The sequence below is a fragment of the Rhea pennata genome, chromosome 5, assembly GCF_028389875.1.
Source record: "Rhea pennata isolate bPtePen1 chromosome 5, bPtePen1.pri, whole genome shotgun sequence".
NCBI classification, from domain to species: domain Eukaryota; kingdom Metazoa; phylum Chordata; class Aves; order Rheiformes; family Rheidae; genus Rhea; species Rhea pennata.
The window spans coordinates 3,672,471-3,698,438 of record NC_084667.1 but is presented as its reverse complement, the minus strand read 5'-3'; the positions used below and the strand labels follow the sequence as shown (position 1 = coordinate 3,698,438).

Below are 25,968 nucleotides of genomic sequence, written 5' to 3'. Positions count from 1 at the left end.
AAAAACAATGAGTAATGTCAATATATTATTCCACATATTATTCCATCTTATTTACCTTAGTTTTAATGACTCCGTCATGTGGTTCACAGTGCTGTTTCAGGAAAAGTTTAAGTCTATCACGAGAAAAGAGATGTTTCCTCCGGCTGTATTAGGGGAAAAAAAGGCAGCTTTATCAAATAACTTACTTTAACTTAAACTAGCATTTAAATACAGCAGACTATGTGCAGAACACATGTAACAGATCATATGATTCTATGTTTTATGAATCTGTAACTTTTTTTGAATATATCCTCTTTTATGTACATACACATGCATACAGATATCAGCAGCCTATTCATCCTGTCTAGATCCTCGAAACATTCATTCCTATCACAATGGCACTTAAAGTCCGCAAATAAGACTGAAGTCCCATTGTTCTATAAGAGGGTGAAAATAAACAGATTTTTAAAAGGAAAAAAAAGGGGGGAGGGGAATGGTATTCACATTTCACATATGGGGAGGTGAAGTGTACAAGCCTCAAGCTAACGAGTGTAAGAGACAATTCAGAGTTTCTGCCCAAACTGTACAATCCCTTGCCACAGGACAGTGTGCATCTAAATGCTTCCTGGCATTCCAGGGAATCCTGCACTACTTCACAGGAAAAAGATCAACCCAGGATAACTATGTTTCCAGAAACCACATATAGCTCAAAGTATTTGAGTACCTTATAGTTAAATATGAGCTTAAATGCACTGGAAGACAAGGATGACTTGCTGAACACGGACCAAACGCATCAAGTGACTTGCCTATTACACAGAATTTATGAGAAAACTAATTCAGCTTCAAAGACTCATGCTGGAACTAAAGTGACTTGAAATGAGTGAAGCTTTTTCAAAATATCCAAATTACAGAATTTTGATGAACCTACTTTTTAACAAAATTTTTTTAAAAAAGTAGTGTTTTTCACTAAAGTCATCAAAACAAAATCGTTATTTAAGAAATATGAATCTCTGCAGCTCCTTTAAAGCAATAAAGCACTCTGACTGTCAGCACCCGCTCCAGCATTTCAAATCAGTATCACTTGCACAGAGAGCTCACAATGCCAGTAGTACCTAAAAATTATAGAATAGGGTTCTCAAATTTTTTTTCCCCTTCTTCATTAGTTACAGCAGTAGAGAGGCATTAACAGCAATAGCTGGTCCCATCTGTGTGCCAGTGCAGACATACAGATTTGAAAGGAGTTGGTGTATGTACCAATACTTGCAAAATTTGGAATCCTTGCTACAAGAAAGCTTTTGAAATGTTAGGACAGTATTTCGTTCCAGTGTCTCTAATTAGTAGTTCTACAATATTATTTAAAAATGTTACTTTATATCAAAAAATCCTTGTAGTGACTTACATAACTCACACAGTAGTCTCAGAATACAATTTTAACTTTCATATATTAATCTTTACCTTAGCTGAGATGCTTTAACAATAACAGATTCATATAGTTCTTTTTTAATAGGCTGGACTTTGTATTTGAACAAAGAGGGATCAATTATGGCTTTCTTCTTCCTAAAAATAAAACAAAGTTAACTACACAATCATAGAATATCAATCTTAATGTAAATGTTTGCTATAATTATATATTTATATTATACTCTTCAGGAAATATATATTAATATGTAAGATAAACATACACACAAAGGAGACTTCTTGAAAATACCCCATTATATTTAACATAGTATGCAACTTCCATTAGTAAAAACAGGGCTTATCCATTTCTTCCAGTTCACTAGCTTTAGATCTGCATCAAAGCTAAAAGTATCTGCAAAGCACAGGAAAAGGAAGGGGGACGATGTTGATGGGAAGAGGGGGAAGAACACAAAACAAGGGAGCAAATTTCCAAAGAAAAACAGTCTCAGTGATTAAATGATCTGTGGATAGTCAAACATGAAGAGAAAGAAAAGATGACAGACTTGAAAACAGTAATGTATTTATCAGACCCACAGATAAGCACTGCAGTATGAACAGCCTGCCTTACTTGCATGTTACTAAGTTTCAAGTTCAATCACTCAGATCTACTCCAACTTAAGCAAAAATAATTTTTTTTAAAAAAAAACAGCTAATCATAATAGCAAAACAACCCAGAAAAACTGTAAAGAATAAGTAATTCAGCATACCTAATTTGGTAAGATTTTTAACATTTTTGCCATTGTACTGGTCTGTAATTTAAAATTTGTTAAAATAGTCCAGTCACCATTACATAAGGAACTTAAATGTGTTTTCTGTATTAAAAAAAAAAAAGTTATGAAAACTTTACTGGAAGTTTTACTAAACTTATCATCACTTGAAGACCTCTGTATTTTAGTCATGCTGTGACATGGTCTTCCGCAGTCTTCTCTACTCTCACGAAAGAAAGCAAAGACAGTGAACACTGTTGCAAGAGGATTTCCTAGATAGTAGCAAATACAAACTTATTTCCTCACCAGTCATTCCTACATTTCCAGGCCTTTAGTCTAACAGTCTAAAGGAGGACTCAAGCATTGACATTTATAACGTTCAGACACAAAATAAAAGATAGTATTAGCACTCTTAGTTTAATATACCAGAAGTACACTAGTTTATTCATACATATTAAGTAAATTGCCATTTCAAATATTATCTGCAGTTGAAAGCAGGACTCAAAGAACAAGCGAATGGTTAATTCTTATACTATTAACCTTTACTTTCTGGTTTGAGTAAGTTCTTCTCTCATCTTTTGCAAATCATGTTACAGCCCAACCTAATTCCCAAACACACTGTTCTTCCTGCTTTGAGTTTTTAAATTATTATTTATTAATTTTATTATAATAATAATAAATATTTATTATAATAAATAATTTATTAAATATTGACTGATTATCTTCAGTCGATACATAAATACATAATACCTAAATCTTTCTCTGTAAATCTTAAAGTCTAAATTTTGCTTAGTGCACAAGAATAAGAAAAATTTATTCAGTACATGTAAAAAAGGTTTAAAAGTTATACAGATTATTTAAATGCTTTGGCATACAAGTCACAGTGTTATCATCTGATTTTATAAAGCATTATATAAAAACAAGTGTCAACGGTATTATTAGACCCATCTTACAGCAGAGAAATGCTACAAAAAGTCTTCACAGAACAGCTCAAACAACACGGGGGGTGGGGACAAAAACAAAAACCATAAATCTCATCAGCCTTCCAACTACTTTGACAGGGTGACCATGTGAACGGGGTATCAAGTTTTGTTGTTCTATTCAGACAGCATAGTCTTATAGGGGCTTTACTAAGAAACTTCTGAGATTAGCGTACCAAAGTCACTCGGCCCAGGACATGATTGTCCTGATTATCAGGCCGAGTCTTTATGAAGCTAACTATATCTTGCAGTATAAATGAAATTAGATGAATTGCACAGAAAAATACTGAGGTTTACAGGATTGAGAATGCATCTAAAATGAATTCTGTCCTCCATTGAAAAAAGCACAGCTCATTTTTTTCTTCCCTTTGACAAAAGAGAAGAGTGTTTAGGAATGGGAAACTGGACCTGAAGAATGTTAGCTAAATAAGACAACATTTGAAGTCTACCCATGCTCTTCAACAAGCCTTATGCAGAGCTAGTTGGTCAACATATTGATCCAACAGAAAAGCTGGCCTCTAGACAGTTTTGAAGGCTGCTGTTGACAAGCCCAGTCATACTACTCTATACTGAGTAATTGCAGCTGCCCACCTGGAGCTTCAAATATTTTATATAATCTGACTAGACCTGCAACATGGAAAAACAACAGCTTGAAGATCAGTACCAGTTTGTTAATATACTGGTCTAGAGACAAGACAACAGCAGCTAGCAATGGAATCCTGACTTTGAACCTTCTGAAGAAGATTTTAACCTACTAGAACCAGTATGTTGGTCCTTCCTCATATTCAAAGTGGACTAAGATCTACAACCACTATTATTAGATACAGGAGATTGAAGGATTGGGGGGAAAGAAGGACGGGGGGGGGGAATGAAGGAAATAAATTAAAGTTAAAAGAAATTCTGCTGCTGAAGATCCTGTACCACTCTAAAGACAAGCTATGACTGTACCTTTTGATATACCCTTATAAAAAGCGTTCCTGCATAAGGGCAGAAAACTAGGATGAAGACAGTGAAAAATCCACTGGATTCCACCGGTATTTTTTTCAAAACCCAAATTTGTAGAAAAAAATAATCATTCCCAAAAATAAAGATGATAAAATTCTTTTGGATTGAATAAGCACCCAAACTTACTACGAGGAACTAGCTTAACAAACCAAGAAGAGTATTTTTCTTCTTTCAGTATTTCTGGTGTGGTCCATGGTTGACATTACTTGTACTCTTGGCAGAAGGAATGCCATGAATTAAGCTGCAGCTAGTATTGCATACGTTTGGCAGCACAAGCTTCACAGAATCCCCCATCTGCTGCTGAGTGACAAAGAGAATGCAAAGTTTGATGTTACCAGTAACACTGCTGGTAACAAGAACAGAGCTCTTTAACGTACGAACACTGCTGAGGTCTGTGCTGAGAGTTCTCAGTGAAGACTGTTACTGTAAGGACCAGAAAATCCTAACAGAGGACCCCTAGGGCACAGTATCAACAGTTTAAGACCTAAGACTACTTTTTGCTTCACAACTTAGGCCTTACAAGGTGGCTGGCCTCTTTCTGAGAGAGTGCGAGTGTTGCTGCCTCTTTCTCCACTTATAACTAAAGGTTTTACTGCAGAACACCATATGAAAGGTCAGTACTTTCACAGAATACTTGGCTATTTTGACCCCAAGCAAACAAGAGTAGGGTCAGAGAAAGGTTGGGATCTCTAATGACATCTATTTTCAGTTAAGATTCTTCAGCCTTACAGATTCTTTAGGAAAAATATTTGCAGATGGCTCATCAATCTGTGCTATGTGCTCCCTTCCCCCACTCCCACAAACACATGGAGCATCTGCTGCACCATTGTGTAAAGGCGCTGCAGCTTTGCATGAAGGGCAGCTCCTAAAACCCGGGAATTTGTGTGCGGGCACAGAGGAAAAACTCTGGGTCTGAGCACAGCAACTCCACTCTGGTTCCAAGACTAATGAGCTCCGTATTCTCCACATCCACGGTTCTCCACATCCAGCAAAAGTCAGTCCCTACAGGATGCAAATTACAAAACTGTGTCATTCAGTTCAGTGGAGTTTCTCATTGTATGAGTAAGGGTATAAGAATGTTAGCACCTAATATTCAAAAACAGACTGAAATGCATTTCAGATATGGCTTACGGGTATCTGAATATATCCAAAAGACTAATCACTGTTACCACTCTTGCATTTCTTAGTTTCAAAATGTCAGCTAAAAGTCTTGAGCTAGTCTTTTTCTAAGAGGTTTGCAATTTATGTTTATAATATAGATGTTTATTAGGTATGCCTCAGAAAAGTGCTTCAAAAAAGTTTATTCATACGTTCTCACAAGACTTCTCTTTCTAAGCAAAACAAACTATCTTTCTTCTCTTCTCTACAATGCCAGAATACGCAATCATTTGGGGAAAACCACAGATTAACTGAGAGCATCAGCCTCAGTCTTACCACTGTCTCTGCACATATGGAAGCCACAACTATATAAAGGGATCAATCCTGCAGTAAGCTCTGTGCACACTCGTATTAATTCCAAGAATAACATCCTTCAGATGCCATGCCTTGTAGAACACAGAAGATGCATCTGTTTTCTCAAAGATGTAAGACTGCTTCACAAACAACTTGGGCACTACCTTAAAACGACAAAAGAGAATTTTAAAACTCATATCCCATGTTATTTCCTTAGCCATATAAGGAGCTCTTCCTTACTTATTCAAAGCATGTCAGAACATGGAAGTCCTCATGCAGCAGTAAATGACAGACTGACTGCTACATTCACACGACAACTCAAAGTCAACGGCAGTTCACGTAAAGCCTGTTGTCAGCACCTATGTTGCCAGCTACAAGAGTGAGGCCCACTTCAAGCATTTTTCTTTCATTGACACTGTGCCTGCGAAGCACAGAGATCTGTCTTCACATCATGCTCCCGGAACAAGCCGCATATATAAACTCAATTACTGGTCAGTAGAGAAATACTCCAAATTAAACACCAAACTTACACAACTCTCTTATTCAGTATCACTAAGCTACAGTAGCATATACATACAGTTCTTGATTCAATATCACTAAGCTACAGCAGCATATACACAGTTATATACAGACACACAGTCCCCCCCACCAAAATCATAATTAAATTCATGAACTATAAGAGCACATACATATGTGTGTGTGTGTGTGTGTGCACAACAATGAAGACTTTGCACATAACAACAAAGACTTTGCACATTTTTCTATATTGGACACAAACATGCTAAGTCTCTGGAGAGACTGCTCTCTTAAACAGAAGATGAAAAATGAAGCCTATCAAATTCCCCCCAGAGAGTCCCTGTAAGACCACATTCTCTCGTCCATCTCAATTCTGAGCTTCACAATGGAAGTGTATGCAGGTGAAGCAGTGCATCGTGCTAAGCAGCAGCAGATTGTGGAAACATAAAAGTTACTGTATTTTCCAAGATACAGCAGCGTAAGCTCTGTAGCACAAAGAGGACTAGCGACAGACACACATGGCTTTATCACCATCCTTTACCAGAGATACTGTCATTCCAAATAGATTAATAACAATTATGTTGTATGTATTCCATTTCTCATAATGCACAGTTCTTGGTTGATTATACAAAGCATTAACAGCCACAGCAGCATAAGGCACCTGTGAATGTTCAGCTTGTCGCTCTTGGCTGGATGAATACACAAAAGCTATACCCCCTGCAAGCCAACTAATTTGTCTCAATCAGACCCTGCCACATCTGCTGTAGTCTCATTTTCCCTTAACCCAATTGCTTTATACTGTAAAAGCATCATTTACCCGTTTTGTGCGGAACTATTGTGAGTTTCTGAATCATCACTATCACTGATGACAATCGTGTCTCCGTCAGCACTGCCAAAGTGGCCATTAGCCATTCCATTGTGATGGGCTGGAGCAATGACTTCCAAAATCTTACACTGCAACCTGAAATAAAACAGAGACATTAATTACCACTAAAGTCTTTCACTAATGCAAAAAAGTCTAAGGTTATAGCAAGTGTTATTTTAAGAATGCATGAATAACTAAATATTACATTGTCTACTGAATAAATATAAAAGAGCTTTTCACTGAAACACTAGGTAAAATGCTCACTTCAAGCATTCATTATCCTGTATCTAAGAAATTATTAAATTCCTTATATAAATACATAAATATTTTAAAAATGCTTAAAAACAACACAATCAGGTTCACTGGTCAGGACAGCAATTTTGAAGTCATGACTAAATAACTTTTGGTGGTAAGTTTACTTAGGTGAGAACTGAAAAATATTTTAAAAGTTAATTTTATTTGTTACTTGAAAACTAGAAACCAAGCAAATCCTTCATATCTGATAGCAATCTAAGAGAAAAAGATTTTCTGATCCCTAAATATTTTCACTTGTACAAGATCATCATCTACTGTTGTTGATGACCTAAATAAACAAGGCTGAAATGATCATTATGCATCTAATCTTAATAATGGTCCATTTATCTCCCGACACATATTAAGGCTCCATCTGGCATGCACACAATTGACAAAACAAGTCTATCCCTTTGCAATGCTGAATGGTAGTTACAAAAAGCAAAATTAAATACATATTAAAGAGTATAATTAATTGATACTTAAATGTTGGATAATTTATCATAGCTGATTCTTAACAGCTAACTTTCACCCTTAACTGGAACACAATGGTGCACAGTTTTTAGCTTAATCTCCTAAAACCTCACCTGCTTCACAAAAATTCCCTGCTGCAGAAACTGAATGTCAAGTACTACTATTACAATATCAAAGGGTGCAGAGAGGTGAAAACACACACACACACACACACAATAATTCTCCTCCTTTCGGCACCAACTACTATCACTTGAAACAAATACAACAGAATACATGAAGTACAAGGCTTGAATTAGCCTGGCATCACGCCTAAATCTAAGACAGTCCCTTTCTAAGTGTTTTTCTATCTAAACTGAACTAAACACTGCCAAACGGAAACTAGATGTTGAAGTATTTCTTACAACAAATGCATCTTTATGAAAGCAAGCATCACCATCGAAAAAACTGCACAGGAAAATGGGAGGTAGGGGCAACAGAGGGGAAAAAAAAGGCTGAAAACATTAAAATGTCCTAGGTCATATTCACTGAATTCAGTGAATTTAGTTGAGACTAAAGCAGTCTTAAATCAGTTAATAAAAGCAGTAAAGCAGTTAGTGCCTGTAACTGTCCACCCCAAGAGTCTGTCAAAGACGCTCAAACAGGGCACATTACCAGAAAAAATTCTTAATCTCCTTATATATCTTGAGCAAAGATGACACTATGACCAATGCTTAATTATCCATGGGGACACCAGTGCTGTCACCACGCAGAGCCAGCATGAGTCCACTGGACTTATTAACCCCAGGCACACTGCCATTCAAATGCAGCTGGCCCTACTTCCAAGGCTAGCGGGTTTTACTCTGGAAGGCATGTTTTCCTGATGACTGGAGCCCAAGTTAATTAGCTGTGCAACTCCAAATAGACTCTGTTAAAGACACCCGCACCACACACAAAGCAACTAAGAGCACCCAAATAATGGATAATGGAGATCTGACTGTATGGCAGAATCCGCACTATTAGGCTTTTTGAAAGTCAAAAGAGATCACCTATTAAAAAAATTTTATATACATAGAATTTTTTTAGTACTGCTACTATATATATATATATACACACACACACATATACACACATATATATATAGTATGTATGTATATATTATATATATTAGGATTATTTTTTATGGATTGTAAGATATACTTCCAGGAAGTTTAGTTAAAAGAACATTTTAAAATGAATTCTCATGGCAAATAACTAAAAGCACCAATGTTTGAGGCTATTGACACTTGTCCATTTTCTAAATTGTTTACTTTTAAAGAACACTAGAGGGAGCGCATGCACACAAAATTTTCAATTGTAGTAAAACAGCCACATTAAAGTTAACTCACAACTTAAAACTTATTGCAACCTAACACCATGAAATGGGCAAAAAGACTAAACACACACACACGCACATTTCGTCTTCGACAAAACTTGAATGCTTCGTCACTGAGTATTTCAGTAATACTTAATTTACCTGTTTACCCATTTGGCAGCCCAGTGATTTACAGGGTTATCACATCTTCTGCAAGAGCAGAAATTTTGTATCTTACATACTTTACTCAGTAATTAGCAGAATCTCCCAGAGAGTTTTCTTTTTTTTAAAAAAAAAAAAATCATTAAACAGAAAATGATTAATGGAATAAGCTATAAAGGAAAATAAATTATTCTCCTCTTTCATCACTCAAATCATTACCAGAAATCTTTGGGAAAGAAATCCTTACATGAAATACACACTGCCTCACTCAATAAAAGCATAATCCAATGAAATTTAAAGGCTATCAATAGAGAAGAGATTAAAGAAAATGATGCAACCATTTCTTCTGGCATTAAAGAAAAAAAGTAATCTACGAATGAAGACTTTTCTTAGCCTTGCTACAGTCAAGTCAGGGCTAGTAGCAGCAGATTCCCCAGATTAAGGGAGGCAAAGACACTCTGCTTCTAGTGAGAACACAGGTCTGTTTCTTCTCAGCATCTTAAACACTCCTTGAGCTCAAATATTATAAATCTTATATCATAAGGCACAAAAGAGCTGAAAAACAAAGTAAGAAATGTCTGCTAGCTTAAATACTTTCTAAAAAAGACAAATAGCTTAGAGATCCTGACAGAGCTTACTTCAAAAAGTCAAACAAATCAGATAGTACGTATTTTCCTGCAATATGAGATTAAAAAAACCCACCAAAATAATGTAGTTTTCTTACATTCTCTAGCCCAGTCTTTAAATATTACGTCATGATCACCTCTAACTCCAGCTATATAGAATCATGACAGGCTAGTCTCAACTCCTGCTATCACAGACAAGCACTTTATATATAATCCCTTTCATGAACTGATCAAGCTCCATTTTAAGAACTGGTTATACCACACTAAAGTAAAATTATTCCAGGACCTCACATTCTTAATAGTAAAAGCCTTTTCTAGCTGCCAGCCTACCTTTTATATCGTAAGTTTAAACACACTTGTTCCTTCTCAACACTCTTTAGTTCAATCTTTAGCTGCCTCCTCCAATGTTTCTGCAGAGAGTCTTATAAGGGTCATGGGAAAAACAACTTAGGAATGCTCACTCAGTATTTCCCTGAAAATAAGAACTGGAGACGCCTCAATCTTTAAAAACAGAACAAAAACAACAAAAAACAACCCACATACATATATAAACACAAATATATATCTCAATCAGGAAGTATTTTTTTTTTCATATAACAATAAACATTGTGAAAATTTTTCCTGTCTCACAGTAGGAATCTCAAATGTATTCAGAAAACGATCAGATAAATTGAGAATAGATCCAGCATGAAATTTCACATAACAGACCCAGAAGACTCTGGCTCAGGAACTGACAGCTAAAAGCCAGAATGATAAACCTGGAAAGGATTACCCTATACCCAACCAGTCTTACCACAAGCTGCTATCAAAGACAGGTTCTCTAACCTCTCCCAGTGATAGCCTTAATGCTCACAGCCTTATTCTTTGATAAGCTCGGAAACCAAGCTACCTAAGGTATCTTTAGATAGGCTAAATATGATGATGGAAATGTTCCAAGAGATGTTTGGCATATCTGATTTCTTCTTCTCTTTCTTTGCAAGATTCAAACATGGGAGTCCAAAAAATAGTAAACAAAGCCAGAGGAAGTATCACCAATTAAAATAACCCACACACCTCACACCGGAAGCCCTCTGTCCATTTCCTTGAACTTGTGATAGAGCTGGTCAGCTGTTCAGGTAACAGAATATAATGAACTCCGGTAATCTAGAAGTTCTAGAGACCTCAAAGAATAGAATATTCAGTGTTTCCATGCTGTTAAAAGTAAAATATATTAATATATTATTTTTTTTTACTGCAAAACAATATAGGTGCAAGAATACACTGCATGGTGCCTAACTGCAAAGCTACAGAGCATTCTAGGAATATAACACAAAGTCCTCTGAAGTGCTTTGCTTTAGATTGTCCCGACTCCGAGGCAGCCCTTTGGTGCTTGCAGAGACCTAACAGGCAAGGACATAGTTACTTCAGAAGCTAAACTCCACCAGTGTCTCTCAAAAGGAACAATTCCAGGCTGCAGTTTGAACATTAACTTGACACACCTATCAGAAAACCTTAAGGTAGGACTTGTCATTCTCAAAGGGATGGATAGTACAGAAGTGGCTGGCTGAAGGCAGGCAGAAGCTAATGGCGCCTCCAGCCTCAGGGTGCTGTTCCCGAGAGGCACAGATGACTTAACACATCAGCTCTGCCAGAAGGAGGAAAATTTCCCTTGCCCTTCCTCCTTCCAGCCACATAGCCCTAGCGCTTACTTTTTTTGTAGCTCTGCCACTCAGTATCATTTAATGCCTGCCATTAAATTGAATTAACTGATCTGACAAAAAAAAACCTAGCTCAGTAAACACAGCTGGGTAAGTTTGGCACATCAGCTACTGAAAGCAGCTCACTGAAGGGGTCTGACGAGAACTAGAATCCGCGCAAGGAGCCAGAAGCCAGCAACAGGGGAAGAATGAGAAGCAGTGAGACCTCCCTCATTTAGAGGCCCTGAGAGACTGTAGCTCTTGGGTAGCTCAGTGATTTCAGTGGCCCATCCTTCTTCAACTGAAAATTGAAAGCTAGACATATTAGCGCTATCCGTATCAGATAGCTGACAAGATAGCTAGGCAAAACATGGTGTATACTTCAAACTCACCAGTAGTCCAAGCTGAATATGATTCAGGGAAACCCAAAGCAAAGGGTGTCCCCAGTTAAACTTATTTCCCAAATTTCTTTCTCACTCTGTTAAGCAACTCAGGGGCACATACACAATCCATTACAGGTTCAGGGACACACAGGTATTTTCAAGTACCTCTGCTGAAGCAGCTAAAGAGTACAACATATTCAAAGAGGAAAAAAGAGGTGCCTAGCTACTAACCAGCTAGTAACAGGCATCGCAGGATGTCAAGCTGAAACCTTGATCCTGCACATGTAGGCAGTTTTACTTAATTAAAGTTCTTCCCAAGTGCAGAGTGGGCCCTTGTGCTGGACCAAGGCCTCAAGTTAGCAACTCCTCAGAAGGGAGACCCCTTCTTCCTGCCCCCCAGTTCAGCACTCTGCACAGCAGCTTTCTGATCTAGCTGAGGCTGGATCCTACCACAATATTAATAAAAGTCTGAGCCTCTACTATGTCTCCGTTTCAAGTCAAGAAGCAAGCAGATTCCTTGAAGGGCTAGTTAAGTAATTAAATGTGTCTCCATATGCTTTACAATAAACGGACTAAAAATCCATCAGAACACTGTTTTCTGAAATGCAGGATTCTTTTCACAGGGAGGGGGGAGGGAAAAGAAAAGGAATACTTCAGGGCCAGTATTTAACATAAAGAAAGCAACGATTAATGAGTCAGAAGCAAGAGGAAATGCACTTTTGAAAATAGACACTCAAGTGAAAGCAGAACAAGGGTTCCAAATACCAAAATAAAAAATACATTTTCTAACAGTATGTGAATAGTTGAACCAGAAACTCTGCAAAAGATGCAGTAATTTATAAATACATACCAAGAAGCTATACCATCATGTTTTTGTCACTTTTGAAGATTTGTAAGATTAAGGTTTTTAAGAAGTGAACACAAGGTAAGTGCAGTAATTCATATCCTTGTACTAATAGCGCTCATACACTTGAAAGTCATTAGAGAGGTAAGAGTGAGGTAAGATCTGAAGGAAGAAGTCACACCTTTTACTAAGATACCTGATACAGGTTAATGCGCACACAGAAGTGCACAACAAGGAGACAAGTTTGGGGCACGTGACGACTTCCTGAAGGGCGCTATGAGCTTTTGGTTTTGAGTTTTAGCATCTTCATTTGCCAGCCATATAGCAGACAGGACAGTAGATAAATTCAAAGAAACTTGTGAGACATGTGTTTCTGCTTAGGACAACAGAATCCTTTATATACAACAGCTGTGCTGGCTCTCTTGTTTAATTAGAACAGTCCTGACTACTACTTTGAATAGAGTAACACCAGTATATGCACCATTTTGACTGCCCAGACTTTGATTCATAGTATTAATGATTAAAAAATAGCAATCAGAAAACAAATCAAAACTCATACCTTTAAATTTATACTGTTACACTGATAGACATTGTGCACAGAGTTGAGAGCTAACACAGGCTGGTAGCAACCAAAAATAGGTGTAACAGCTGTTAATAGCCTACAAGAAGTCAGTTGCAGGTTCTCTCCAGAATTCATCTCCTCACAGCTTCCATTAATCAAATATGTTTATTAGTCTACAAACACATTTATATCCCAAAGGACTTAAGGACAGTAGAAAGTGAATTCCTTAGACATGATCTTCCCAGGCCAAAAGTTGAGTGATTCTTAACCAGCAGCGCTTGAAGAATGCTAATTGGTATTTGCTCTATTAACTAAGTTGCTGCTTCAGTACTGTCAGCATTCTCTATCATAAACATCACACTGGCTTTGTTACTGGAACTCAAATTCACCTTTCCCAAAAAAAAAAGAAAAAAGAAAAGCCATCAACTTTCTGCTTTTGTAGGCATTAGCTCCAGTGCCTCTGTTTCCAGTCAGTTTTGCAACCTGTTTGTCAGAGTAGGGGAAAACAGGTTGGTGACTGAAAAATGTAAATTCACTGTTAAGTTGTTACAGTCCAAACAAGGAGACATTTTGCCTTTTACCATCTGGTGGTTTATATTAACTTTACCTAGTTCTTAGCAGCCAACTGTATATACAGACATGCAAATACCTTGTTGCTAGTCTGAGTTAAGAAGTTAGAAAATGAGCTATATTTTGTCTTACAACGGTTATTTTCTACCCTCCCTACCTATTAACCAGGCATAGTAACAGCAAGCAAAGATGCCTTCTATGTCTCAGTTAAGACTTAAGAGATGAAAACAGTATGCAAATCTTTTAATTGGCCTAATGTAGTGTTTAATCCACTATTAACTCTTCTAAAGCATTGGGACACAAGTAAAACAAACGATGAGTTAAAAAAAAAAAAAAAGTTTTACTTGCAGGCAAGACTGTCCCATAATTATCTACATTTCCTACCGCTTGGCAATGGCTGATACCAGATCACTCATAGAAAAGGTTTTAAAAACACTACGTTCACGTAAAATAATTTTTTATTGCTTGCTTACTGACATCAGGCATGTATTCTCTTGCAATAGGGTCATCTAGTGGTCAAATTAAATGCAAAATATATTCCCTTTTGATATTTACCATGTTCTATATGAATTTTTTCTTCTTATATACTGCCTGTACATAATCTGTTTGTTTTTACTGTGCAGGTGGTTGAGAGTCTAATTAAGTCCCATATTACTTGCTGTATTACAGAATACACACTTCAGTGGGGAAGCAAAGGCATCACATAACCTATTTTTAAGGGTGAGGAAGGGGGAACTGAAGAGCTAGTGAAGTTGTTGTCCAATCCAAAACTTCCAATTTCTTCACTGCTGAAGTCAGACTGCAAACTTGTGAATTGATCAATTATGGCACTACTCAGCTGTCTACCCTAATAAAGACAGCCACTATTTCTTATAATAGCATCCTCTCAGAACATTAGTTATAAGTCAGTTATTTATACATGTTAAACTCAATTTTTTTTTGAGTTTTAAACTCAAAAGTTTCCTCTGACAGATTTTATACATACGTGCTGACTTCCAAGAAGAAAGGAACAGGTACTACAGCTGAGTGAATTATGTAGTTGTAGGGGTTTTTTTTAGTTGCTGCTTAGTCTGAGGCATCCACTGCTGTTACTTCAGGTAGGCCTTCCACACTATATAGTTCCAAGTTTTAAATAATTGATGTCAGATTCTAGTACCTTGCAAAGCAATTTAACAAATTTAAATACTGACAGTATTACACAGTACTATGACAGCACCAAATGGAGAGCTTGCAAGAGATGTCATTCAGGGGCTGGGGGAGGAGGGGAGAAGACTGATCGCCAAATTAGTATGTTACTGGCTCTTCAATTTCCAGTTCTGAAGTGCAAACATAGTAAGACATTCCAGTCAATGTGGTCAATGCTTTTTTCTTCCCATTTCAATAATGTGAACTAAACCATTAGCTACTTATTTATTAACCAATCACAGTTGAAATGAAATGTTATTCTAATTTTTTTCCCAACAAAAACTAGAATAATTCCTATGCCTGTTTAAATATTTTCCACATACAATACAGTTAACTGTAAATTTACAATTCTTTAACCAGCAATCTGAACAATTCTGCTTTTTAAAGCGGGGCACAGCTGTCAGGTTTGGAGAAAAGTCAGCCCAAGCCTGACCAGAAAAACACATCCAAACCAATAAAGGCTGGCCACTTTTAATCAGGACATCTGAAGACTTTCGAGCAAACAGAATTAGCTCCCTGTTGCTTCTACTACACTATCAAATTGCACACATCATTTTTGGACACTGCCTGGACAAGCCATATCATAGGACTAATTGGGGCTTTCTTTGCAATTTTTCTTTCTGGTTGATAAGGATTGCTAAGGCACCAGACATAACTTAACAGGAAGGACAAAATACCTCCCACACTCTCCAAGTTCCTCCTACCAGCCCTCAGCAACAAGGCAGAAGCAGCCTGCCCACTCAGTCAAAGCTGAGTGGGACAACAAAAGGTTAGAAGTCAGATGAGCCTATAAGGGACATAAGACCAGGAAAAAAAAAAGAAAAAGAAAAAAAAGAAAAAAAAAAGTGATGCACAAAAATAACCACCAGAACACCTAAGCTGTTTACAAAAATCACCATTCTCAAAATTCTTCTGCTTCACCTCTACAAAAAGCAGTGGTCTTCTTACCCTTCTCAGATACTGTCCATTATGTATGGTACTACAGACTACTTCATATGCTCAAGATAAAAACATTTATATTACTAAGGCAAAATCCTAATCTTTCTAAGGTTTAGGTTTCCTCCTATTTACTTTGTTCAAAGTCTAAAAAGCTGTATCAAAATAATCCCTCCTGTAAGAGTACTACGTTTGCAAAGTTCACAGTTATAAAACATCAATACTTAAATTGCCTGAGCAACCTCAATTCACCCCTTGTTATACATGCATTTGCTGTAGGTTTCACATTAAGTGATGCATAGAGCTCAGAGAATAAACAATCCTGCAAACACTATATGCGCAAAAAGCTTTATATGTGAATGCAGTGGGACTGTTTACACCTACACAAATGGCTTTTCATGAGCTGCCAAATTCTGTTGGTCTCATAAGGTGCTACTTCATTGGGGATGGACTATGACCACTTTAGTTAGAAAAGATGAAGACAATGTGCCTAATCACAGCCAGAAAGAGCTATTCAACTTCTATATTGTCTGAATAAACTATATATTGACTAAGAGTTTAGCCTGTGATAAGCCATACAGAACACAAACACATCACTTTATTAAACAGCAGCGTTATTTGCAAATAGCATGAGTTGGTATGCTTAATCCCCAATGCAGTCCTCTAAAATACAGGTCAATGTCAACTGTCTCACCTCTTCTCACTTTATATTCTTAAATCATGTATCTCTAAGCATAAAGATCCCTGTGCAGTATCATGTTATTTGCACTGTTTCCTAGATTTAAATGGCTGAAGCAGCTCCCTCCCATACTTTTGTCTAGAATATCAATGGCATACAATCAGCTGCAGAAAGTTATGTTTCATTTTAACAGACACAGTTTACACTTACATAGTTTAAAAATGCACAGCCTCTGGCAGTTTAATTTTTGACAGAAATATAATTCAAAATACTGAAAATTCAGATAAAAATCTATCTAGCTCACCCCACAGGTTTTAGAAGTTTACCTTAGATCTGAATAATGTATTGCTCTAGAACTAGAACATGAATACAAAATTGTTAGATATGTATCTCTACACAATTTTAAATAACCAAGACGACTGAATTAAAAGCCAGTAAAAAAAAAAAAAAAGTAATAAAGAGAAGTTAGAACCATATTCATGAGACAGAATCATAGCACAACTTTCAGAACAGAATTTAGTTTACATTGTAAGTAGAAACCATTTTGTTTGGGCAAATTTAAAAATTGATTTATGACAGTCAAAAAGAAGTGAAAAGGATTTTGTATTTCATCAGATGCAGTAAGCAAGTTTTCTTGCTTCTTCATTTACGCTTACTTTTCATTTAAGCGATGAAAAGCTAGGATGTACAAGCATAAGTATTTTAGCTAGGAGTTTAGAAAAGTAGCAGCAAGACGGGAGGGGTTTTTTTGGAAAAAAAAAATATGTTCTTCTAAAACATTCTTTGTGTTAACAGTTTGGAAAAGGACAGTATCTTCAAAGACTGAAGACAAATGAAAGGTTTTCCATTCAGCAGTGAAAATCCACAGCAAAACTATGCCTCCACTTCATAATACACAGTTTTCTGGTTAAAAAAAAAAGAGAGAGAGAGAGAGAGAGAGAGAGAGAGACCAAAAACTTACTCCAGAAGCAAAATTATTTTAATATTAATGGTAATGTGGGTCTACTTATTAAAGCAAGTCTAAAGATGAAAAAGACAGATAGATTTTGGACATGGTTTTCCTGTAAAGGCAACAGCTTCACAGAATTTCTTCTGTCCCAGCTTCGCAGACTGCGACTTCACATTTTAGAAGAACTAAGTCAGGAAATGCTCTGTTCAGCACCGACCTTGCTTACGTATCCATATAAATTTCCTTACAAATCATCTCCTGCAGCACATCAGCACATTCTTTTAGGAATTTTCTCATAATGTAGTACAAAATTTGCTTTTAAAGAGTATCTAGATCAGCTGCTGCAAAAAAAACCCCCACAGAATAACTGTTTTCATGCATCTGTACTAACACACGAAGAAAGGCAAGGCCCAGCTGGAGCAGGGACTCGGAACACCATTTCGGGCCAGCCCACTCTCGTTACCCAGTACCCACAAGGTCATGCCCAGGGACCCGTGGCTACCCACAAGCTGATGGGCTGATCCCCTTCCATTCAGAAGGGGAAGCTGGCACCTCACCTCTGGCAAAACAGAAACAGCTGATCCCACATTTAACATACATTCTGCAGGTATTCCCTAATTGAGCATGTTTAAGTCTTTCCATTTTAAACCTCAGTTACATGAGCTTACAAACTCATTTTGACAAAACAACGACCTTTTGTAGCCCTTTCCCCAAAGTTGCTTGGGGGAAGACTCAGACTAGCTAAGTGTTGTAAAACAAAACATATATACCAATGACACTAGAAAATGTCCGAAGTTCAAAAATCTTCAAATTTTCACTAAGCAATCTTCTTGTTCAACCTTCTAACTGAATGCTTTTATCCATTTAAGAAAACAACGATAAAGATACTTACAATATATAAAATAAGTGCAAGAGAAAGCTTAACACAGAGCCAGAGAAGGAAAAACAACTAAATCCCAGCCAGACGTCTATTACAAAATTTTTTTAGTTCCTCACTTCTCCGAGACTGTATCTCCGTATCATGTACAATATTCTTCATGATATTGCTCACTACCGGAGTGTGTGTGTGTGTGTGTGTGTGTGTGTGAAATCTAGACTTTTCATTCTGGCAGACCTCATCAAAACTTTTAAATGATTTTGAATTCCTAGGTTCCCCTAGTTTCTAATTAAATCTCATTCCAAATCTTCACGCTCAGATTGTCCAGTATATCTCTCCTTCCCCCACCCCCCTCAAACACACACACTATATTTAGTTATGTCTTGGCCACACAAAACCTCATTTGACCTTAAAGAAAGTCTAACCACAGAAAGTGCAATACACTCTTTGCATTGTGATGAGGTGGGAAAAAAAAAGATGCAAACAAAACCAAAAACAAACAACCCACCTTCCTTACACAAACACACCAGGGACCTGATATTCCTTGGCAAGTCCGTCACTCACATGGAAAGGCTACTATGTCAAGACCTGAAAGAACTGTGCTGTCTCCACAGCTGCTTCTAACGAAAGTAAAGAGATACCAAGGCCAGCAATGCAATCCTACTCTTAAATAAAGCAGTGAGGAACAGGAGCACCACTGCTAGCCAAAACATCACACGCAACTTATGGTGTGTTTGATGGAGTTTACTATCCTGATTTTTAAAAATATTATTTATATATATATTTTTGTATGTGTGTGTGTGCATATATATATGTGTGTGCATATATATACACACACACACACATATCTCTATACCAAACAAAAAAGAAATGTTACTTTTTAAATATCCTTACCTTGCACCATTACTCCTAACTACTTCCACTGTTTCACCAACAAAATAGCGATCCTTGACATAAGCAAAGATTTCATCACAGATCTCATGAAGTCGTGGGCGATGGGTAAGGGTGGCCAAGTAGAGAACTGGAATGATGAGTGCTTCTGGAAAACTTTGAAGATTATGCCTGGCTTTCTTTTCCGATTCCAGTGCTTCCTGATATGTGAGTCCTGGTTTACCTGTGACAGCACAACTCCAAACAAGGCTGTTGCACAGAATGGTGCGTTCAAAAAAATCACTGAAAAGAAAGGGGGTGGGGAGAGAGGGGAAAAAAAAAAAGATTAAGTTCTGGCTGATATGTACAGTTTGATCACAATTAATACAGCAACAAATATCTTCCACAAGCGCAAAGTTCAAGGACAGCTCTACTTCTATGTAAGTTGTAGATGACATGGAGTTCAACACTACCACTACCATATGTCTAACGCACACTGCTGTCATAACAAGGCAACCAAGGGTTATTTTCCATTTTTATTATGCACGGCTTGATAAGTCTGTTACTGTAAAATCAAAGTCTCTTCTCACTACTGCAACAGTCCCATTCATTTTAATCACAAAGCATCATGACCAACACAGCTGCAAACAAATATTCCCAAGAATAACCACACTGAGTTTTATATGTCATTATCTTCCCCAAATCCCCCATATTTCCACACATATTTGCAACAGGAGGGTCTAAAACTGTACAAACAAAAATCCTTAAGATCACAAAAACGTGTTTAAACTTGACAAGTTTCAGATCTTGAGTGCCTTAGCTCACAGAACGAAAAGATGGAAGAGGTTAAAAAAAAAAAAAAACCATATGAAACACTTCTCTAAATAGTTTTTATTCCTTTATTGTTTGTACTGCTCTTACAGATAGCATTTAACTATTTTTTTCCCCTAAAGATTCTCCTCCCTTGTTTTCCATTAGCAAATATTGGTTCTCTTTCCTTCCTTGCATTTTCAATTAATGCTAAAATTACCCTGTTTTTGTTGCTTACTTACTAGTTATTACTTTGGGATCAACAAAGAGGAATGTTCATTAGTCAACAGCTGTCAGTTTTTGACAGGCATTACAAAAACAGTGGTTTGTTAAAATAGTTTCTAGTTGAAGCAGATAATGTAGCTATTCACTAAACTTATGTTAAAACATACCATACAGTGTGGATCAGTGATCTTACAGCACAGCTCGCTCTCAGTATGCCCCAGTTCAGACAACAAATTCTATCTGCCTTCCTTTACAACTCTTAACAAATGAGTATTTACATGTGTGCAATACACGACTAATTTAATTTTATTCTGCCCTGTATCAGTCTGACATTGCTATTTCAAAGTGGATACACAGTGCTTGCAGAACACTGCATGCTACTTGAGATACCTATACTGAAGATAAGCACCTTTTAAAAAAAATAAAACAAACAAAAATGAAAAATATTATGTAGCATTCCCAGAACTGTTCAGTATAGATATCTTAAAATCATTTCTACCAACATGATTAGAAAACAGTTCACACTAATTTTTCTTCTTGCAGGCTCCCTGCAAATTCAAGCTAACAAACGCACATCAGTTATACTGATGCAGATGATGTTCATTGCAGATGGACAGATGCAACCGTAATATTTTGTAAATGAAAATGGAAACTCTGGATTAAGGACAATGGAGGGTCGTGGCTCAGATAATCCTTTCTATATCAGCATAGGATTCCTTAGAGCCAGAAAAAAAAAAAACAAGAGTATCAGCTGCAAGAGAAGAAAGGAAAAAAGAAGAGAAAAAGACACATAACATAAATAAAATCTACCAGCTCTAAAGTAACAGAATTTTTCTATCACTTTTGTCTACTTATTTGACATTACATGAGCCTAAAACCTGGAAGTAGTAATGAATAATGTGGTCTTGCTTAAACAAGAGAAGCAGAGGAACAAAGAAAGAGAAAGGGATAGAAATTATTCTTTAAATTTAAAAACTGATACAAAGCGGATAGTTGTCAGTCATTCTTCGTGACTACTAGAGACAGGACAGAACATCCTCTTTTGCTGTCAGTCATGTTGAATCGGATTAGATATCAGCAAAAAATTAAACGAGGCATTCTTAAAGGTATAGAATAGTTAGTCTCATGTTTTAAAGAACAAGCTAGATATCTGACTTTAAGGTGAAGGATACATACAACACAATCTCTTCAGGTCTCTTCCTGCCCTACATTTCATTACTTCTCTGTTATCGTCACAATACTTTAAGCAGTCTCACTGGCTTCAATGGATAAAGTTAAACATTTACTCAGTTCTTCATACAGCTCTATCTCTCTACATATATGTGTCGCACTTACCAAGAGGTTCTAGATAGTTATCCTTAGTCAGAAAACAGAAACCACCATAAGAATTTTCAAAATCTATCAGGACATACTCTTCAAAAAAAAAAAAAAAAAAAACCCACCAAAGTAAAAGGAGAAGAGGGGAAAAAAAAAAGAAGAAGAAGAAGAAGAAGAGAGACAGACTATGGAGGGAGTAGGAGGAGATTAAAATCGACAGTGTGCCTTTAAGAGCTGCTGTTATTCTTTGTGAGGGGACACTGGGCAGTTGTGCTATTTAAAGCAACAGCATTGAACTTAACAAAAAGCAACAAAACAAAAAACCCTCCTCTATAAAGTTTTTACAGTAATCTTAGAATTTTGCATCTGTAATGATCACGAGTAACTGAAATATACTTGAGGAAAATATTTTCTATTTGCATACAACAATCCTTTGTGTATCTAGTTTCATTGTAGCTCATTTCCTCTTTTGTTTTGTGTGGATTTTTTCCCCCACAAACTTACCCAAAAAAGTAAAAAAAAAATACAGTCAGTTTTGACACCGTTATTTGGGTTTAGCTACCTATTTACATATAGCACATCAAAATCATCTGTGGCTTAGTCTGTTAACAATATTGTAAGTATTTCACTTTAACTTGGTTTACGAGAGAGAAAAAAAAAACACAAACAGTACAGCAGCAGGTCTTATTTGCAGTATTCTCCCCTTCTGTGTCTCTGTGGCATATTCAAATTCTCACAAAAAGATTTGCAAAAAGCATACAAAATAGTTACCAAAACCACCGAACAGCAGAAGGAATAACACAATTACTTTCTCCATGAACAGAAAAAGTATACTTGATCATATTCCCCGTTCAATTTAGATTCACAAAAGCAAGTGAATTTGCTGTTCACATCATGCATACAGTCTTATCTACATCTTTATCTAGGTTTTTATTGTCTTTTGGGCTTTCTCACAGTTTCAGGATCTCTAAGTCTTGACAATATGAAGAAGGAAGTTCATACAAAACAGTACATGAAGCTCTCCAGCACAGTCCCATCTGGCTGCAAGAAGTCAAATGAGATTGCAGTGCTCTGCCCAGGTGGAGAGGTTCACATCAGCTCAGCTATTTAAGGAGCAAAGCCTACAAACCAAGTTACATTTGTTGAAGGAATTAATGTTAATTCCTCATCTGGATGTCTCTTAGCATTTACATTACATAGTTATTCATACAAGGTAAGCCAAACAGAAAACTCATCAACAAATCACTGAAAGTTGTTTAATCCTTCTAGTAAATGCACATTTGATAAAAGGCAATTCAAAAATAAAACTTGGAAATGAATTACTTATTTCTGTGCTGACTGCACTTGCAAATGGACATAAAAACCCAACCTGGAAATTAGATGGCTTTTTTTTCTTTTTTGAGCTTAACAAGTATTTGTATTGAATCTAAAATTCACTGTATTTTACTGTGCTTCAAGAACATGTTTGCTTCAAGTAATTTACTTTCATTCATCTTAACGTATTAAAAACAAGTTTTGAGTGTGCTTCTTTTAACAGTGGATTTTATATATTGGAGAATGTAAGATAGGAGAAAAGGATGTTAAGTAAGTGAGATTTAAGAGACAGGGAAAAAAAAGCAGAGAAATTCAATGGAATGGCTAATTCATAATCATTATTATTTTTAATCATGAATCCCTTACAAGCCTCCAATATATGATCTACAGGCTATGGTATCAGAATATTTACAAAAAAAAGCTTTGCTATTCTGAAACACAACAGTGTTCTTGTACTCCGCCTGTATCCAGAAGTGAGCAATAATCTACATTGCAAAATAATGCACATAACATTAAAGAAAAAAAAGGGCAAAAGCTTTTATCATTTAACATATAAAGGATAATTATGTATTAAGGTATATATTTCAAACTTATGGGTTTCTCTTCAACGAAATAGAACAATCCACACCTTTGACTATGGACACTTTAAATAGCCTTTTAAACAGACAGACTTCTTTTTGATTCTGACGAAGAATTCCATAGGCAAATCTACAAAACCTTTTTTGGTTTGTTTTGGAGATGCCAACCTTCTTTTTCCCCTGTGTTTTATAACAAGAATGAGAAACAGCCCTATCACTATATCTATACTGTTTGTTATTTTCATAACTTTATCAAACGCCCTCTTTAAATCAGTCATTCTCTATACAAAACGATCTGATCTTCCAGGCTGTCTTCGTGAGCAAGACTTTCCATACGTTAGTAATAATTTTCACTGCGTATCTATATCAGCTATTAACTTTCACGGACAAGGCGTCAAGGACTGAAAACAACATCCCACTGGTGTAATGCATTTCTCACACATCCCAACTTACTTGCTTTTTCAGATGCTACTATGGCTTGAGAGGCTCTTGTGTCGACCTATCCACAAATCTGGCCCTCCACTGTCAAAACTAAGCATTAAGAACATCTCTGAAGTTCCTTCAGTTCCTGTTATTCTTCATAAATACAATTAAACATCATCACCTCACTGTATCTCCTTTTAAACATTACAAAATTATGAGAAGGTATTTCAGATTAAAAAGGAAATACACACTTAAACGGGAAGTTACTTTACAAAATACTGGTCTACCAAGTTCTCCCTGCCTTAGCATCATGCTCTCTTACACAGAGAGAAATAATACAAATTTGTAATTCGACTCATCTCTACAAAGGCTGCTAATAGCAAAGAAGCTTTTCAGCTTTGTAAATTTGTACTTTGTAAAAACTAAGAAAACAATATTCAAGTCTTAATCAAAAGTTTATAGTAATAAAAAGTATGGAAACAATTGAGGCAGGGGGTGAACTGAGGTTACTGTATGTATTTATACAGCCTACTTGATCTAGTTCAATTCTAAATAAGTACTACAGTACTTATTCTCACTGAAAAAGAAATCAAGTTATTATTGCAAAATTAGATTTTGCAATCCAGATTTAAAAAAAAGTTGTTTTTGCTGTTTCGTGACAGGAAAACCAATGTCTCGATCAACCTGTACTTGGGAAGACAATACCACATCAGTTTGCCTTTTTTTTTTTTTTTTTTTTTAAGTGTCTCTATCCCTACTTGCCCTTGTTTAAGCAAAGAGAAGGAAATTTTTTTTTCCAATGAACATCAGCTACTTGAAACATCACTTTGCACCTAGCAGAGACAAGGATCAACATTTTTTAAATTGCTAGAAGATGAGTCTATGCTCTGTAGTAGATTATAGCACAAACACTCAATTTGAGCTTATTCAATTGCGCCAGAAGACACTGCTAAGTAAAAAACACTGAACAGATCAATCAAACTACCTATTTTCACCCAACCTAAACAATATCAAAAAAAAAAAGGATGGGGGCAGAAAAAAAAAGGCCTATCGAACGCTTCTGCAGGAAAGGCAACAGTATTTCATGCAAAGTCTAAGGAGATTTAATAAACTTCAGTTATTGTACAAACACAATATACTAGCCCTGACTTGTGTGCTAACCACTCACTAACATTTCTAGAGATAGCCTGCATGAACACAATTTTGAATTTATTCCAAAATTCATCAACTCTGGTTGAATATGGAATTTGGTCTTTCATATTTTTTCTTAATGACAACATCCTTGCAGTATAAACAAGCCTGTCAGAGTACTTGAAATCTTCAAACCTTTTCAGAGTTGAAGGATGTTTTAACAAGATACTTTCCATGTTAAAGCTTTAGCAAAGCTACATACACCCAAAACATAACTCAAAAGCATCCACAAATACCTGTCATCTTATTATGCGATAATAAAAACTGCGGCTAGAAAGGCAGCATTCAAAACAGTGGAAGTAGGGGGAGGGGGGCTTAATTTCTACAGAAACACGAGGTTATCAGTTCCTGCTTGTTACATTCATGCCCAGTATGATAATGCTTCTTACAAAACTTCCTAAAAAATATTTAACCCTATACACCCATACTAGATTCTCCAGTGAACTCTAAGGCACAGCCTCTCAAAGTTACCTAATCCAACTTCTTTAAAATTTTATTAGTGTATTTGAGTAAGAAAAGCAAGTCTAAACACGAAAAAAAGAGACTTAGGTGTGATCTAATTTCACATGCCGCAAATGAAAAGTATTTCAGATTTAATCTTGTTAGTCTGTACTTAAAAAAAATAAGAGTTTGGATTCAGAGGACGTTTTTCTAGGTGGGGAGGCCGCTGGATCAGGCTGCAGCACCGAAAGTCGTGCGTTTATCGGCCTTCCAAATACGCCCCTCTCTATACC

At 36.5% G+C, this 25,968-nt stretch overlaps 1 protein-coding gene across 4 annotated transcripts in view; it reads right to left on the bottom strand.

The window, feature by feature from the left end:
• Positions 1-25,968, bottom strand: part of BAZ1A (bromodomain adjacent to zinc finger domain 1A) — a 64,767-nt gene that overhangs the window by 37,226 nt on the left and 1,573 nt on the right. For all 4 annotated transcript variants that reach the window (XM_062576015.1, XM_062576018.1, XM_062576017.1 and 1 more), the window contains exons 3-6: positions 19,401-19,679; positions 6,915-7,058; positions 1,435-1,536; positions 56-143 (exon numbers count right to left, since the gene is read on the bottom strand). In XM_062576015.1, coding sequence (XP_062431999.1) covers positions 56-143; positions 1,435-1,536; positions 6,915-7,058; positions 19,401-19,679 — 613 coding nt within the window. The remainder of the gene's footprint in view (positions 1-55; positions 144-1,434; positions 1,537-6,914; positions 7,059-19,400; positions 19,680-25,968) is intronic.